The 15571-nt window shown below is 55.3% G+C and overlaps 2 protein-coding genes across 3 annotated transcripts in view; one reads left to right on the forward strand and one right to left on the reverse strand.

Annotated features, from left to right (window-relative positions):
* Positions 1 to 226: 226 nt before the first annotated feature.
* Positions 227 to 13916, forward strand: STAP2 (signal transducing adaptor family member 2). Of its 2 annotated transcripts, none has more exons than XM_023185673.2 (13): positions 227 to 396; positions 4470 to 4541; positions 4694 to 4816; positions 6112 to 6168; positions 8530 to 8630; positions 9708 to 9842; positions 10910 to 10979; positions 11058 to 11160; positions 11277 to 11342; positions 12711 to 12881; positions 12969 to 13061; positions 13292 to 13504; positions 13762 to 13916. In XM_023185673.2, the coding sequence occupies exons 1-13, from the start codon at positions 295 to 297 to the stop codon at positions 13824 to 13826; spliced, it is 1371 nt and encodes a 456-aa protein (XP_023041441.1). In that variant the 5' UTR covers positions 227 to 294; the 3' UTR covers positions 13827 to 13916. The 2 variants fall into 2 exon arrangements, with proteins under 2 accessions (XP_023041441.1, XP_023041442.1); XM_023185674.2 differs by having other exon boundaries at positions 13430 to 13504.
* A 216-nt stretch (positions 13917 to 14132) lies between these two features.
* FSD1 (fibronectin type III and SPRY domain containing 1) overlaps positions 14133 to 15571 on the reverse strand; it is a 14840-nt gene continuing 13401 nt past the window's right edge. Inside the window, exons 11-13 of the mRNA XM_023185686.3 lie at positions 14737 to 14988; positions 14538 to 14626; positions 14133 to 14441 (exon numbers count right to left, since the gene is read on the reverse strand). Coding sequence (XP_023041454.1) covers positions 14331 to 14441; positions 14538 to 14626; positions 14737 to 14988 — 452 coding nt within the window. The 3' untranslated portion in view covers positions 14133 to 14330. The remainder of the gene's footprint in view (positions 14442 to 14537; positions 14627 to 14736; positions 14989 to 15571) is intronic.

A 15571-nucleotide genomic window follows, 5' to 3' on the forward strand; every position in this document is an offset into this window, starting at 1 on the left:
GTGAGCCAAGATTGTGCCACTGCACTTCACTCTGGGCAACAGAGCGAGACTCTGTCTCAAAAAAAAAAAAAAAAAGTAAACGTACACATTCTCTTTCTTCTTGGTTCCATGCCAGAGAGGCGGGAATTTCCCTAGGATCATGGCCCTGCCCGGCTCAGCCTCTGCCCAGCCCTGGCAGGGGAGGGAGTTGACGGGCTGACAGAGGAAACTCCCCTGGAACCTGTTTCTCAGCTTTCTGGCCCAGCTGGAGCACCCACTGGAAGGAGAGGCCAGGCGGAAGACCCTGGCCCTGCCATGGCCTCTGCCGTGAGGCCACCCTGGGTCCCCAAGCCTAAGGGTGTCCTGCCGTCACACTACTATGAGAGCTTTCTAGAGAAGAAGGGGTCCTGTGACCGGGTAAGGTAGGGAGGCGGGGGCTGGCCCTGTTGGGTCACCGCGGGGAGCTGCAGCACCTCTCGGAGCCCCAGTCTCCTCACTCGCCAAGAGGGGTGCAGTGGGTGCTGGATGGGGCAGGGCATGTGCTGGGGGCTGGGGTGGGTTCTGGCCATCTGCCTCTCTGTGCGTCTCTCTCTGTCTCCATGTGTCTTTGAATTTGGTTTCTTTTTCTCTTTCTCTCTCCCTGGCCCATCTGTCTCTCCCAATGTCTGTCTCGGTCTCTCTCTCTGTCTCAATCTTTGCTTTTGTCTCTCGTTCACTCTCTTGAATATAAACAAGATCAGGTACTTTCTCCAGGAAACGGGGAGCCCTCTGACTCCCGGGCTTCCTCCCCCTCCCAGCCCAGGACAAACTCCGGGAACCTCAGCTGCTGGGGTGAAGGCCAGGACAGGTGACATGTGAGGACAGTAAGAGCTGGTGGGGGCCACATTCTACAGGACAGATAGTGGCCATGGACAGGGCGTGCATGTGTGTGTGTGTGCTTACATCTCCCCCAGCCCTCCGTTCTCCCTGAGGCCCCATCTCTCCTTCCCCATATTCATTTTCTTTCTTTTTTAATAAAGACAGAGTTACTCTGTTACCCAGGCTGGAGTGCAAGGGCATGATCATGGCTCACTGTAGCCTCAAACTCCTGGGCTCAAGTGAACCTCCTGCCCCAGCCTCCTGAGGAGCTGGGACTACAGGCGTGCACCGCCTCTTCTGGCTAATTTTTTGGCCTAATTTTTCTGGCCTAATTTAAAAAAAAAAAAAGATGGGGTCTTGCTGGCTGGGTGCAGTGGCTCACGCCTGTAATCCCAGCATTTAGGGAGGCCGAGGCGGGTGGATCACCTGAAGTGAGGAGTTTGAGACTGGCCTGGCCACCATGGTGAAACCCCGTCTCTACTTAAAATACAAAAATTAGCCATGTGCGGTGGTACGTGCCTGTGATCCCAGTTACTCAGGAGGCTGAGGCAGGAGAATTGCTTGAACCCAGGAGGCAGAGGTTACAGTGAGCCGAGACTGTGCCACTGCACTCCAGGCTGGCAACAGAGCGAGACTACGTCTAAAAAAAAAAAAAAAAAAAATTGGGGTCTTGCTATGTTGCCCAGGCTGGTCTCAAATTTCTGGCCTTAAGCGATCCTCCTGCCTCAGCCTCCCAAAGTGCTGGGATTAGAGGTGTGAGCCACCGTGCCTGCCTCATTTTCTGATACAGATCAAAACAAACACCCCAGCTCCTCCCTGCCCTGCCCATGTCCCCGCCTGTGCCCCTGAGGTTTCCTTACCTGTAGTGGAGTGGACTCTCCTTCTACCTTCATGCATCCAAATTATCCCCAAGCAACAAACACTTTGGAGGCAGTGGATCACTGCGGTTAAGAAAGATAATGGGGAAGGCCGGGCACAGTGGCTATGCCTGTAATCCCAGCACTTTGGGAGGCCGAGGTGGGCAGATCACCCGAGGTCAGGAGTTCGAGACCAACGTGGCCAACATGGTGAAACCTTGTCTCTACTAAAAAATACAATAATTAGCCAGGCATGGTGGCAGGCGCCTTAATCCCAGCTACTTTAGGAGGCAGAGGCAGGAGAATTGTTTGAACCCGAGAGGCAGAGTTTGCAGTGAGCTGAGATGGTGCCACTGCACTTTAGCCTGGGTAACAGAGTGAGACTCTGTCTCAAAAAAAAAAAAAAAAAAAAAAGAATGCCGGACACAGTGGCTTACACCTGTAATCCCAACACTTTGGGAGGCCGAGGCTAGCGGATCACTTGAGGTCAGGAATTCGAGACCAGCCTGGCCAACATATCATGAAACCCCATCTCTACTAAAAAATACAAAAATTAGCCGGATGTGGTGGTGTGCACTTGTAGTCGCAGCTACTTGAGAAGCTGAGGCGGGAGAATCGCTTGAACCCGGGAGGCAGAGGTTGCAGTGAGCCGAGATCGCACCACTGCACTCCAGCCTGGGCGACAGAGCGAAACTCGTCTCTTAAAAACAAAACAAAACAAAACAAAACAAAACAGCTCACGCCTGTAATCGCAGCACTTTGGGAGGCCGAGGCGGGCGGATCACCAGGTCAGCAGATCGAGACCATCCTGGCTAACACGGTGAAACCCCATCTCTGCTAAAAAATACAAAAAATTAACTGGGTGTGGTGGCAGGCACCTGTAGTCCCAGCTACTCAGGTGGTTGAGGCAGGAGAATGGCGTGAACCTAGGAAGCAGAGCTTGCAGTGAGCCGTGATCATGCCACTGCACTCCAGCCTGTGTGATAGAGTGAGACTCTGCCTCAAAAACAAAACAAAACAAAAAACCCAAAACAACAAAAAACAAACCAAAACAAAAAAGATCATGGACCCAAATTCAGAAGACCCAGGTTCTAATCCCAGTTCCACACTTTCCTTACTCCCAGGCCTTTTGCAAGTGACTTAATCTTTGAGTCTCAGTTTTCTGTCTTCGGAAATAGGGGAGGTAGGGCTGTAGTCACAGTTCACATGTTGAGGACTTGACTCAGTGCAGGCCCCGGTGCTTCCCATATGGAAAGTCACCTAATTCTCATGAGATCCTCCAGACTTGGCACCACTGTTGTCACCATTTTACAGCTGGGGAAACAGAAAAAGATGGCTCAAATAACTTGCCCAACAGCACATCGTGGGTACATAGTAAAGCAATATGGTAACTGGTAACATGGTGTTTAATCCCATATTGCTCTAGTCCCAGTGCCTGGAGGAGGGCTAGCACATAAAAAGCCTTCAGTAAATGTTAGGTAAATGCCTGTGTGTACCTGTGCGTGTGTCTACGGATGGACAGGTGGATGGGTAGATGGGGGGATGAGTGGAGGCTTGGTAATGGATAGATGCAGGCTGGATGGTGGCTGCGAGGATGTGTGGATGGATGGATGAGTGCATATACAAGTGGGTGAATGATGGTTGGATGGACAAGTGCATGGATGGATGACAGATGGGTGAGTAGGTGGATGCATGATGGAGGGATGTATGGACGGATGAGTGGATGGCTGGCTGGATGGATGGATGAGTTGGGGGATGGATGGATGAATGGGCAGATGGGTGGGTGGATGGATGATGGATAGATGGACGAGTGCATGGATGGATGATGGAGGGATGAGTAGATGGATGGATGAGTAGGTGGATGGATGATGGGATGAGTAGATGGATGGATGAGTGAATGGATGGATGATGGAGGGATGCATGGATAGATGAGTAGATGCATGTATGGATGCATGGATGAGTGGGTGGATGGATGATGGACGGTGGGTGGATTGATAGATGGATGGATAGATGATGTAGGGATGGATGGATGGGTGGACGGATGGGTGGACAGATGGATGAGTGGGTGGATGGATGACTGGATGGATGGTGGGTGATGTATGTATGGATGAACGAGTGGATAGATGGATCATGAATGGCTGGATGATAGATAGATGGATGGGGGTGATGGATGGATGAGTGGGTGGATGGTGGGTGAATGGATAGATGAATGGATGGGCGAATGGTAGGTGGATGGATGAATGGGTGGGCGGGTGGGTGGATGAATAACTGGATGGATAGATGTGTGGATGGGTGGCTGGGTGGACAGATTGGTGGATGGATGGTGGGTGGATGGATGGATAGATGAATGGGTGAATGGTAGGTGGATGGATGAATGGGTGGGTGGGTGGATGGATAGATGGATGATAGATAGATGGCTAGTGGGTAGCTGGATGACAGAAGATGGATGGGACACCATTAAACCAGTTAGTTCAACTCACCCCTAGAGCCCCCATCTTTATAGATTGGCAGGGGTTGCTCTGGGTCCTTCATCACGTCAAGGTTCTGTCTGGTCCTTTCTCAGAGAAGAACGGATACCCAGAAGCTGGGCTGTGGGCGAGGAGGGGCTCTCCAAGAAGGCAACATTTGATCAGAAACTCAAGGCGGGAGGTGATCAAGATCTGGGGGCAGCATGGGAGAGCACAATCAGTGCAAAGGCCCCGAGGCAGGACTGAGTACATGAGAGGTACCCAGCCTGGCCACCTCACCTCTTCTTTCTGCACTTCTGGTCCCCAGGATTACAAGAAGTTCTGGGCAGGCCTCCAGGGTCTCACCATCTATTTCTACAATAGCAATCGGGACTTCCAGGTAAGGATGGGAATGGAGGCTCCAGAGCTGGCCTTGCCTTGACCCCAGAGACCAAGCAATGAGGATGGTGTGGCCATGATGGCTGCTACATCACCCAGGGGGTCTGGAGGCCAAGGAACTGGTGCCCAGACTCCCTGCTTCTGTGCCCCCAGCACGTGGAGAAGCTCAACCTGGGAGCATTTGAGAAGCTCACTGATGAGATTCCCTGGGGAAGCTCACGTGACCCTGGCACCCACTTCAGCCTGATTCTGCGGAATCAGGAGATCAAGTTCAAGGTAGGTCCCTCAGTGGAGGGGTGCTGAGGGGAGGTGCTGGCAGAAGATGCTCAAATGCTCCTCCCCTCCATTGTGCCAACCACAAAGGGGCAGGTAGTACAGGGCCCTGTGGGCCCTGCGTAAGACTTGGGTCTTGACCCCAAAGGAGCTGGTGCTATGGGAGGGTTTATTTTATTTTATTTTATTTTATTTTATTTTATTTTTTTGGGACCAAGTCTCATCCCGTCACCCAGGCTGGAATGCAATGGCACGATCTTGGCTCACTGCAACCTCCGCCTCCCGGGTTCAAGCGATTCTCTTGCCTCTGCCTCCCAAGTAGTTGGGATTACAGGTGTGTGCCACCACTCCTGGCTAATTTTTTGAATCTTTAGTAGAGACGGGGTTTCACCATGTTGGCCATGCTGGTCTCGAACTCCTGACCTCAAGTGATCCACCCACCTCGGCCTCCCCAAGTGCTGGGATTACAAGCAAGAGTCACTGTGCCCGGCCTATGGAAGGGTTTAGAGCATGAGAGGTCTGGGAACTGATCTATATTTTTCTATTATTTTATTTTATTTATGATTGTATTTTGAGACAGGGTCTTGCTCGTCGCCCAGGCTGAAGTGCAGTAATGAGATCATAGCTCACTGCAGCCTGGACCTCCCAGGCTCAAGCAATCCTCCCACCTCAGCCAAGCATACTCCACTATGCCTGGCTAAGACTTTATTTTTTGTAGAGACAGGGGGCTCGCTATGTTACCCAGTCTGGTCTTGAACTCCTAGGCTCAAGTGATCCTCCCGCCTCGACCTCCCAAAATGCTGGGATTATAGGGGTGAGCCACTGCATCCAGCCTGACCTATGTTTTTTAAATGTAGATATAATAACATCAAAAATCATAATATCAGCCAGGCACGGTGGCTCACACCTGTAATCTGAGCACTTTGGGAGGCCAAGGCAGAAGGATAGCTTGAGCCCAGGAGTTCAAGACCAGCCTGGGCAACAAAGCGAGATCCTCATGTCTAAGGGGGAAAAAAAAAAAAAGCTGGGCGAGGTGGTGCATGCCTATAGTCCCAGCTACTAAGGAGGCTGAGGCAGGAGAATCACTTGAACCCGGGAGGTGGAGGTTGGACTTAGCTGAGATCATGCCACTGCACTCCAGCCTGGGTGACAGAATGAGACTCCATCTCAAAAAAAAAAAGAAGAAAAAGAAAAAAGAAAACAGCCCTTTGAAGCAGGGACTCTTCCCTAGTCCCATCTCATTGATGAGTAGACTGAGGTTCACTGACATGGATTCTTTTTTTTCTTTTGTTCCCTAGGTAGAGACCTTGGAGTGTCGGGAAATGTGGAAAGGCTTCATCTTAACGGTGGTGGAGGTAAGAGCACCTTTCTCCCATTCTCCAGATCTCCTCAAAAAGCCTCCTTTTGGTCGGGTGCGGTGGCTCAAGCCTGTAATCCCAGCACTTTGGGAGGCTGAGACAGGCGGATCACGAGGTCAGGAGATCGAGACCATCCTGGCTAACATGGTGAAACCCCCCGTCTCTACTAAAAATACAGAAAACTAGCCGGGCAAGATGGCGGGCGCCTGTAGTCCCAGTACTCAGGAGACTGAGGCAGGAGAATGGCGTAAACCCAGGAGGCGGAGCTTGCAGTGAGCTGAGATCCGGCCACTGCACTCCAGCCTGGGCGACAGAGCAAGACTCCGTCTCAAAAAAAAAAAAAGCCTCCTTTTTCTTTCCATCTGTCATTCTCCAAACAAGCCTCCAGAGTATAGTATACTGGCCTCAAACCTTGGACCAAATATACCCCATAAACATCCTTTGTTTTATCAACTGAGCACTAAATTTTATTTTATTTTTTTGAGACTAAGTCTCGCTCTGTTGCCCAGGCTGCAGTGCAGCGGTAGGATCTCAGTTCACTGAAACCTCTGCCCCCCAGGTTCAAGCAATTCTTGTGCCTCAGCCTCCCGAGTAGCTGGGATTACAGGCGTCCGCCACCATGCCTGACTAATTTTCGTTTTTTTAGTAAACATGGGGTTTCAACTTGTTGGCCAGGCTGGTCTCAAACTCCTAACCTCGAGTGATCAGCCCACCTCAGTCACCCAAAGTGCTGGGATTACAGGCGTGAGCCACAGCGACCAGCTGTATTTCTTATTTTATTTTATTATTATTATTATTATTATTATTTTGAGATGGAGTCTTGCTCTGTCGCCCAGGCTGGAGTGCAGTGGCGCAGTCTCGGCTCACTGCAAGCTCTGCCTCCCGGGTTCACGTCATTCTCCTGCCTCAGCCTCCCCAGCAACTGGGACTACAGGCGCCTGCCACCACACCGGGCTAATTTTTTTTGTATTTTAGTAGAGATGGGGTTTCACCATGTCAGCCAGGATGTTCTCAATCTCCTGACCTCGTGATCCACCCACCTCAGCCTCCCAAAGTGCTGGGATTACAGGTGTTAGCCACCGCGCCCGGCCTCTTATTTTATTTTTTTGAGACAGGTCTCTCTCTGTTGCCGAGGCTGGAGTGCAGTGGTTGATCATAGCTCACTGCAGCCTCCAACTCCCAGGCTCAAGCAGTCCTCCTGCCTCAGTCTCCCAAGTATAGCTGGGACTACAGGTACACACTACCACATCTCATTAATTTTTAAAATTTTTTGTAGAGCAGGGTCTCACTATGTTGCCTGGGCTGGTCTCCAACTTCTGTGCTCAAGCGATCCACCCTCCTTGGCCTCCCGAAGTGATGGGATTATAGACGTGAGCCACCATGCCCGGACACAGAGTGCTAAATTTTTTAAAATTAACTGACATCATTTATCGACCGGGAATTTTTTTTTTTTTTTTTCGAGACGGAGTCTGGCTCTGTCGCCCAGGCTGGAGTGCAGTGGCCGGATCTCAGCTCACTGCAAGCTTCGCCTCCCGGATTTATGCCATTCTCCTGCCTCAGCCTCCCGAGTAGCTGGGACTACAGGCGCCCGCCATTACGCCCGGCTAATTTTTTGTATTTTTAGTAGAGAGGGGGTTTCACCGTGTTAGCCAGGATGGTCTCGATCTCCTGACCTCGTGATCCACCCGTCTCGGCCTCCCAAAGTGCTGGGATTACAGGCTTGAGCCACCGCGCCCGGCCTTCGACCGGGAATTTTAGTCTACCTTCCCATTTTCCCTCTGATTTGCCCATTTCCTGCCTCGCCCTGGCAGGCCATCGAGTTTGAGACCAGACTGGCTCCTGAAGACTTTAGTTTGAGATTCCAGCATCTACCTTTTTTTTTGGTGGGTGAGGGGAGCGGGGAACGGAGTCTCACTCTGTCACCCAGGCTGGAGTGCAATGGTATGATCTCGGCTCACTGCAGCCTCCGCCTTCCCGGGTTCAAGTGATTCTCCTGCCCCCGCTTCCCGAGTAGCTGGGATTACAGGTGTCTGCCACCACTCCCGGCTAATTTTTTGTATTTTTGGTACAAACGGGATTTCACCATGCTGCCCAGGGTGGTCTCAAACTCCTGACCTCAGGTGATCTGCCCGCCTCGGCCTCCCAAAGTGCTGGAATTACAGGCGTGAGCCACGGCACCTAGCCCCAGCATCTACTCTCGTTCAACTCCTCTGCACCCTCTCGAAGCCCTCTTCGCCCCCTAAGGTGTCAGAGTTCCTGGCTCTGAGCTCTGGCCTCAGTTTGCCACTCTGTGACTTGGGCACAGCCATCTATTCCCGGCCGGCTGGGTGCAGTCACTGTCCCTCGATCGCCCCTCAGCTCCGTGTCCCGTCCAACCTGACCCTGCTTCCTGGGCACCTATACATGATGGCTGAAGTCTTGGCCAAAGAGGAGGCGCGCCGTGCACTGGAAATACCCTCGTGAGTGCCCCGCCTGCCCCGAGGGGCTGCAGAATGGGGACGGGAGGTGGGTGTGTGGCTGAGGGTGGGCCGTGAGCTGAGTCCCCTGGAGTTGGGTCTTGGATTTTGCAAGACGATGGCATTGGGGATGGGGGTGTGGGGAAGGGGGAGGGGGCGTTAAGGCACATGCTGGGAGGCGGGGCAGGATCTCCAGGAGCGGGTCTAGGGGCCTAGAGGACTGGAAGGGTCTTCAGAGGCGGGGCCTAGGCCTGAGGAGTGGGGACAGGGTCTGGGGGTGGTCAGTTTAGGTGTCTAGAACGTGGGGCTTCGTCTCCGGGGAGGGGTTATTTGTCGGAGAGGGTATCCAGGACCCCAGAGGCGGGGCCTGGATTGGGGGCGGAGCATTGTCTTTGTGGGCGGTTCTTGGTGATTAGGGAGGCGGGCAGGGCCTCCCGGGGCCAGAATTAGGAGCCTGGCTGAACGCGGTGGCTCGGCCTGCCATCTCAGCGTTTTGGGAGGTCGAGGCGGGAGGATTGCTTGACCCCAGTTCGAGACCAGCCTGGGCAACATCGCGAGACCCCGTCTCTAAAGAAAAAAAGAAGAAAAAAAACCCGGTCGGGTGCAGTGGCTCACGCGTGTAATCCCAGCACCTTGGGAGGCCTAAGCGGGCAGATCATCTGAGGTCGGGAGTTCGAGACCAGCTTGAACAACATGCAGAAATCCCGTCTCTACTAAAAATACAAAAATTAGGCGGTTCTAGTGGCGCATGCCTATAATCCCAGCTACTCGGGAGGCGGAGGCAGGAGAATCGCTTGAACCCGAGAGGCGGAGGTTGCGGTGAGCCGAGATCGCTCCATTGCACTCCAGCCTGGGCAACAAGAGCGAAACTCCGTCTCAAAAAAAAAAAAAAGCCACAAAAACTAGGAGCCTGGAAGGCCAGACTGCCTCCGTGGAAGGGGCCTGGGTCTGGAGAGCAGGGCAGGGTCTCCTGGGCCTAGGGGATGGGGATGGGACTGGGTCTCAGAGGAGGCGGGATTTACGTGCGGAAGAGCGGACTTGGTCTCCGGGGTCCCAAGTGGGTGACGCGGCCCTCCACAGGTGCTTCCTGAAGGTGAGCCGGCTGGAGGCACAACTGCTCCTGGAGCGCTATCCCGAGTGCGGGAATCTGCTGCTGCGGCCCAGCGGGGACGGTGCTGACGGCGTGTCGGTCACCACGCGGCAGATGCACAATGGGTGCGCATGCGCGTCTCGGGAGCCCTGGGTGGGGAGGAGGGTAGGCGCGGGGGGGTGGTCAGAAGCAGGGGCGGAGCCCTACCGGCTAGTGGGTAGGCCTGGGAACGGAGCCAGAGCTGAGAAGGGCGAACTGGGGGCGGAGTCAGAGCTGAGCTGGGCGGATTGGGGGAGGAGTCAGCGCTGGGCGGGGCGACTGGGGACAGAGCTAGAGCTGAGCAGAGCGCACTGTGGGCGGAGTCAGAGCTGGGGTGGGCGGGCTGGGGGCGGGGTCAGCGCTCTGGGGTCGTGGGATCCTGAGGCTGGCCTTGCCCCAGGTACGGGGTCAATGCCTGGGGAAGAAGGTAGAGCCCTGGCAGACCCCTTTGCAGGAGGAGTCAGGTCTTGGGTTAGGAGCTGGGATTCCCTGCAGGTGGAGTCAGACCCCTCGGTTAGGGTCGGCTCCTCCGGAACGTCAGGTACGCGGGGCCCAGGTCTGGGCCACTGGAGGGGACGAAGTCAAATCCAACGGTGGGAATGAGCTTTTTGGGCAGAGTCAGGATCTATGGGTGGAGTCACGGCCATGACCCTTTGGAAGTTGAATAGGGCTATGGAGGCGGGACCACCCTGGGAGCGGAGTTAGAGCCTTTGGCCAAATCCTCAAGCCCAGTCCAGGGATGGGCAAGGCGATGTAGAAGGTGGAGTCGGGGCCGGGGGTGGAGCCACTACAGGGGGAGGGGCCTACCTGGGGCGGAGTCTTTAGGGCCCCGTTCGCCCTAGGCGCGGTGCCAGAATTAGGGGCTGACCTTTCCTAGGCTGTTAGTCTGGACTGGTCCGTCCCTGGAGGTGGTGCCAAAACTAGGGGTGGGGTCTTCTGTGGGGGTGGGTCGGTTCAGTCAATGCTCCGGGAGGATAGAGGGGCTTAGGTCCTACACAGGGTGGAGCCAGTCAGTGGCTGGGCCTTCTGTGGGGGCAAAGCCAGTATGGACCTGTTTCTATTGGGGGCGGAGCCTGGAGTCGGAGCGGGGCCTTCCCTGGGGGGCGGTGTGGGAGCCTGGGCTGAGCCACTCACTCGCTTTCTGCTGGTGCAGGACGCACGTGGTCCGGCATTACAAGGTGAAGCGGGAGGGCCCCAAGTACGTGATCGACGTGGAAGAGCCGGTGAGCGTTGGGCTGGGGTCCCTAGAAGTGCCTTTGTGCCTTCCCCAGCAGCCTGACCCCTCCCCCATCTGCCCCCAGTTCTCTTGCACCTCCCTGGACGCCGTGGTCAACTATTTCGTGTCGCACACCAAAAAGGCGCTGGTGCCATTCCTGTTGGATGAGGACTACGAGAAGGTGCTAGGTGGGTGCGCCTTCGGGGAGTTCGGGGGCCCAGTCCTCACCTCTCCCGCCCCCGCTTGGACGGACGGGGCCGCCCCTGGCCGCTGCGCTTCCTGCAGGACACCTTCTCTGTTCCAGGCTACGTGGAAGCCGATAAGGAGAATGGCGAGAGTGTGTGGGTGGCGCCCTCCGCCCTGGGCCCAGGTGACGCCCTCTCCCCGCGGGCCGAGGTGGGAGGGATCGAGGACCCCGCATTCAGCCACGCCCCTTCACTCAGCTTGGTGGCTGCACCGCCTGTGTCTGATGTTGTTCCCAAAGTTGCAAGGACAGAAATGACTCAGACCCTGCCATCAGGGTGTGTGTTGGGGGAGAGGGCGGGAGTCCCAGCTTGGGACAGAGCTACACACAGGCACTCTCACCCTGTAGGGTCGAATTTGGAGGAAAAACCTGGGCTCGGGGGAGGCGCCTAGAGTTCGGGAGAAGATGGGGGCAGAGCAGGGAGAGCTTCCTAGAAGAGTGGGTCTTTGTAGATGGTCCCAAAGGATCTTCTTAGGTAGAAATGGGCATTGAGGGGGTCAGAAGGTGCATCCGGAGAAGCAGTAGCCCCCCAGGGACCGGGAATCAGGGTGGGTGTTGGGAAAGAGATGGGAATGGGTCCTGTTTATGGAGTGAGAGGAGGAGGCAGAGAACACACTAGAAAGGAAGGTAGCGTGGGTAGTCTGGTCTTCCCTGGGCTGGGCGTATGCAAGGACCCCCAAGTGCCATATCCACACACACATGCATGATTCATGAACTATGGCCACCTGCCTAGCCAGAAGTTGACATACACTTGTGTGGGTACAACAGATCCACACATGCATGAATACACGTCCCCCAATTCCAGTCACATACACATGCTATGTAGCACAGATACACCTGTCTCATGCCACAATCACGTGTGTACACATAAATGCAGACGCATCCATGTACAGGCACAAAATCAGACATGTATAGATGCACGGGCATAGCACACTCATCTAGACAAGGACTAAAGCAGCTACCTTAGCAGGCGTGCAGAGTCACGCATGTATATACACAACAGGCATGTTTGTACAAACCTGGTACTTTAACTTATCCAGATTCAATTAGTGTATATGCATATGCCATACAAAGACATATAGACCTTTTTTTTTTTGAGAAGGAATCTTGCTTTATCACCCAGGCTGGAGTGCAGTGGCGCGATCTCAGCTCACTGCAACCTCTCCCTCCTGGGTTCAAGCGATTCTCCTGCCTGGGATTACAGGAGCCTGCCGCCATGCCAGGCTAATTTTTATATTTTTAGTAGAGACGGGGTTTCACCATATTGGCTAGATTGGTCTTGTACCCCTGACTTCAGGTGATCTGCCCACCCCGGCCTCCCAAAGTTCTGGGATTACAGGTGTGAGCCACTGCGCCCAGCCCAGACAGAAACTTATACATGGGGGCACACAGACACACAGGGACATATGCATGGCTCCAGGCATGCACACAGACCCCCCACCAAGGTGTCCCTGTATGACGTGGGTCTTGACAGTGACCACCTTTCCCCATCAGGTCCTGCACCCTGCACAGGTGGCCCCAAGCCGCTGCCACCTGCATCTGTGCCTGTGTCCAGCCAGGACAAGCTGCCCCTGTTACCCCCACTGCCCCCACTACCGAACCAGGAAGAGAACTACGTGACCCCCATTGGAGATGCCCCAGTTGTTGACTACGAGAACCAAGATGGTGGGTTGGGAACAGAGCTGCTGAGAGCTGGGGGCTGGGGAAGCAGGTGAACAGCTGATGTGACACATTACACTTTTGTCCATGCAGTGGCTTCCTCTAGTCGGCCGGTCATCATGAAGCCGAAGAAGTTGCCAAAGGCTCCTGCAAAGCTTCCAAAGCCACCCGTTGGACCCAAGCCAGGTAGGGGACCCCCAAAAATCCCGCCCTCACCTGATGGCAGGCCAGCCTCAGCCCGCATCTGTCTTTGTTGTTTTTGAGATGGAACCTCACTGTCGCCCCAGGCAGTGGTGCGATCTCAGCTCACTGCAACCTCTGTCTCCCGGGTTCAAGCGATTCTCCTGCCTCAGCCTCTCAAGTAGCTGGGATTACAGGCACCTGCCACCACATCCATCTAATTTTTGTATTTTTAGTAGGGAAGGGGTTTCACCATGTGGCCCAGGCTGGTATTGAACTTCTGACCTCAAGGGATCCACCCACCTCAGCCTCCCAAAGTGCTGGGATTACCAGCGTAAGCCACCGCACCTGGCCTCATCTGTCTTCTCTTCCAGAGCTCAGAGTCTTTAATGGTGGCTTGGCCAGGAAGCTGCCAGCCAGCTCAGCCCAGCCTCTCTTCCCCACAGCTGGTAAGGGGTCTGTGGGGTCAATGCGGGGCGGGCTTCCCAGGCGTGTGACCATGCAGTCACACAGGGCCTCACACTCTGAAGCACCCTGTCTTTTAAGGCTCTGCTGTCTCTGTCTTGAAATTCCTACTGCCTTCGAGCACACTGTCACGTTGCATGGGGCCCTGCAAATCTGTAGCTGGTCCTGGGTGGCTGTCAGTGGGCAGGACATGGACTGGGGATCCCTGGGCCAGCTGCAGCTCCCGGTCCTGAACCCCCAGGGCTGGCGGACATGACGGCAGAGCTACAGAAGAAGCTGGAGAAGAGGCGGGCACTGGAGCACTGATTCGGACACGCCGGGGACCAGTGGGCCAGTCCCAGGGCATGGCCCAGTGGCCAGATTCTTTCTCCCAGGATTAAAACTCTGACCCCAGGACCCATGTGTCTGGTTTGGCTTGGGGGAGTAGGGGACGAGGGCTCCGTCAAATGTCTGCCTACGGATGGCCCCATTTACTCCCAGTGACCCTCAGCTCAGTGAAATCTACCACCGTCTCCTGTGAGAAAAGCCCATTTTACAGCCAGGAAGGCTGAGGTCCCAGTGCCACACAGCAGAGAGAACTGCCCAGGCCCAAAGAACCAGCACCGTGGCCTGGCCTGGCCAGTGTTTGACCTTTATTAAGAGGTGAGGTGGGAAGGAGGGCCCACCAGGGTGCCCACTCCCCCTTGGTGACCCCTCATCCGGAGTTAAGGCTCCAAGCAGCAAATGACAGAGGAGGGTGCCTGGCTCCACCAGCCTGGGCCTGGCAGCGGCTCCCCCAAAAACACCCCAGCTGGGTGGGTGCCTGGGGGCCTAGGTGAGGCTGGTGTTGGAGCTGCTGGTAGCACTGCCTCGCTTTTGCAGGCAGCGCACAGAACTGGGGACCTGCAGGCCTGTTGTCACCTGGAAGCTGCCACACCATACCTGAGGGAGAGCAGGGGGAGGTGGGAGGGGCTCAGCTTCGAACCCCAACGCCCAGTACCACCCTCTCCTCCCCCTGGGCCGCGGAGGGCAGCTCACCGTGAAAGCAGGCAGCAGCGGCTGTGTGAACCTGGTCTTGAAAGTGTGCAACACTTGTTTGGTGCGGGCGTTGTAAAAGGACAGGAGGCCTGGGGTGGGGGGGCAGGGTGACAGTGGGAACGGTCAGAAGTGGGATGGGGGAAGAGGGAGGGGACTCAGGCAGGGGCAGCCAGAGATGGCAGCTGGGGCTTGGGGTCACCTTGGTGGAAGTCACAGTGCACACCCAGGCAGTCGGGCACGGGGGCGTCCAGCACCTTGACCTTGTTGGCGTGCTTGGCCATGAAGCTGACCTGCAGCCAATTGTTGACATGCAGGCACCAGGAGGCGGCCGTCTTGCCCAGTTGTTCGAAGCGGCCCAGGCTGCGGTAGGCCACGCCCACACCAAACGCCTTGCTGTCCGGCTCGTAGCGCACCTCCCAGTAATGCTCCCCGCCGTCGATCAGCGTGTCCCCTGTGGCGCAGGGCAGGAGGGGTGGGCAGGGGAACTGGATAGAACCGGGCCACAGATGCCCTTCCACAAAGGGCCCGCCCCCAAGGTGCTCCCTACACCACAGCTGCTCCCTTCAGATACCCCTCAGGTTCCTAGCTGTACCCCCCAGATACTCCTCAAGTTCCCATCTATTCCCCTCAGACACTCCTTGGGCCCCAGCTATTCCCTCCTGATACTCCTTGGGCTCCAGTTATTCCCTCCAGATACTCCTTGGGCTCCAGCTATTCCCTTCAGATACTCCACTCTCCCTGCTATTCCCTCCAGATATCCTCAGACCCCAGTTATTCCCCCCAGATACTACTTGGGATCTCAGGTATTACCCCCAGATATTCCTGAGAGTCTGAGCTATTTCCCCCAAATACTCCTTAAGTCCAGCTATTCCCTCCAGCTACTCCTCAGTTCCTGCTGTTCCCTCCAGATGCTCCTTGGGCTCCAGCTATTCCTCCCAGATACTCCTCAGTCCCAGCTATTCCCCTCCAGATACTCCTCAGTCCCAACTATTTCCCCCAGATACTCCTCAGTCCCAGCTATTTCCCCCAGATAC

This window comes from Piliocolobus tephrosceles, chromosome 21, assembly GCF_002776525.5.
Source record: "Piliocolobus tephrosceles isolate RC106 chromosome 21, ASM277652v3, whole genome shotgun sequence".
NCBI lineage: Eukaryota > Metazoa > Chordata > Mammalia > Primates > Cercopithecidae > Piliocolobus > Piliocolobus tephrosceles.

Coding starts and splice junctions, on each gene's coding strand:
- STAP2 (XM_023185673.2), top strand. CDS start 295: ATGGCCTCTGCCGTGAGGCCACCCTGGGTCCCCAAGCCTAAGGGTGTC. Junction 4,817..6,111: donor ATCAGGAGATCAAGTTCAAG/GTAGGTCCCTCA, acceptor TTTGTTCCCTAG/GTAGAGACCTTGGAGTGTCG. Junction 12,882..12,968: donor TGACTACGAGAACCAAGATG/GTGGGTTGGGAA, acceptor TTGTCCATGCAG/TGGCTTCCTCTAGTCGGCCG.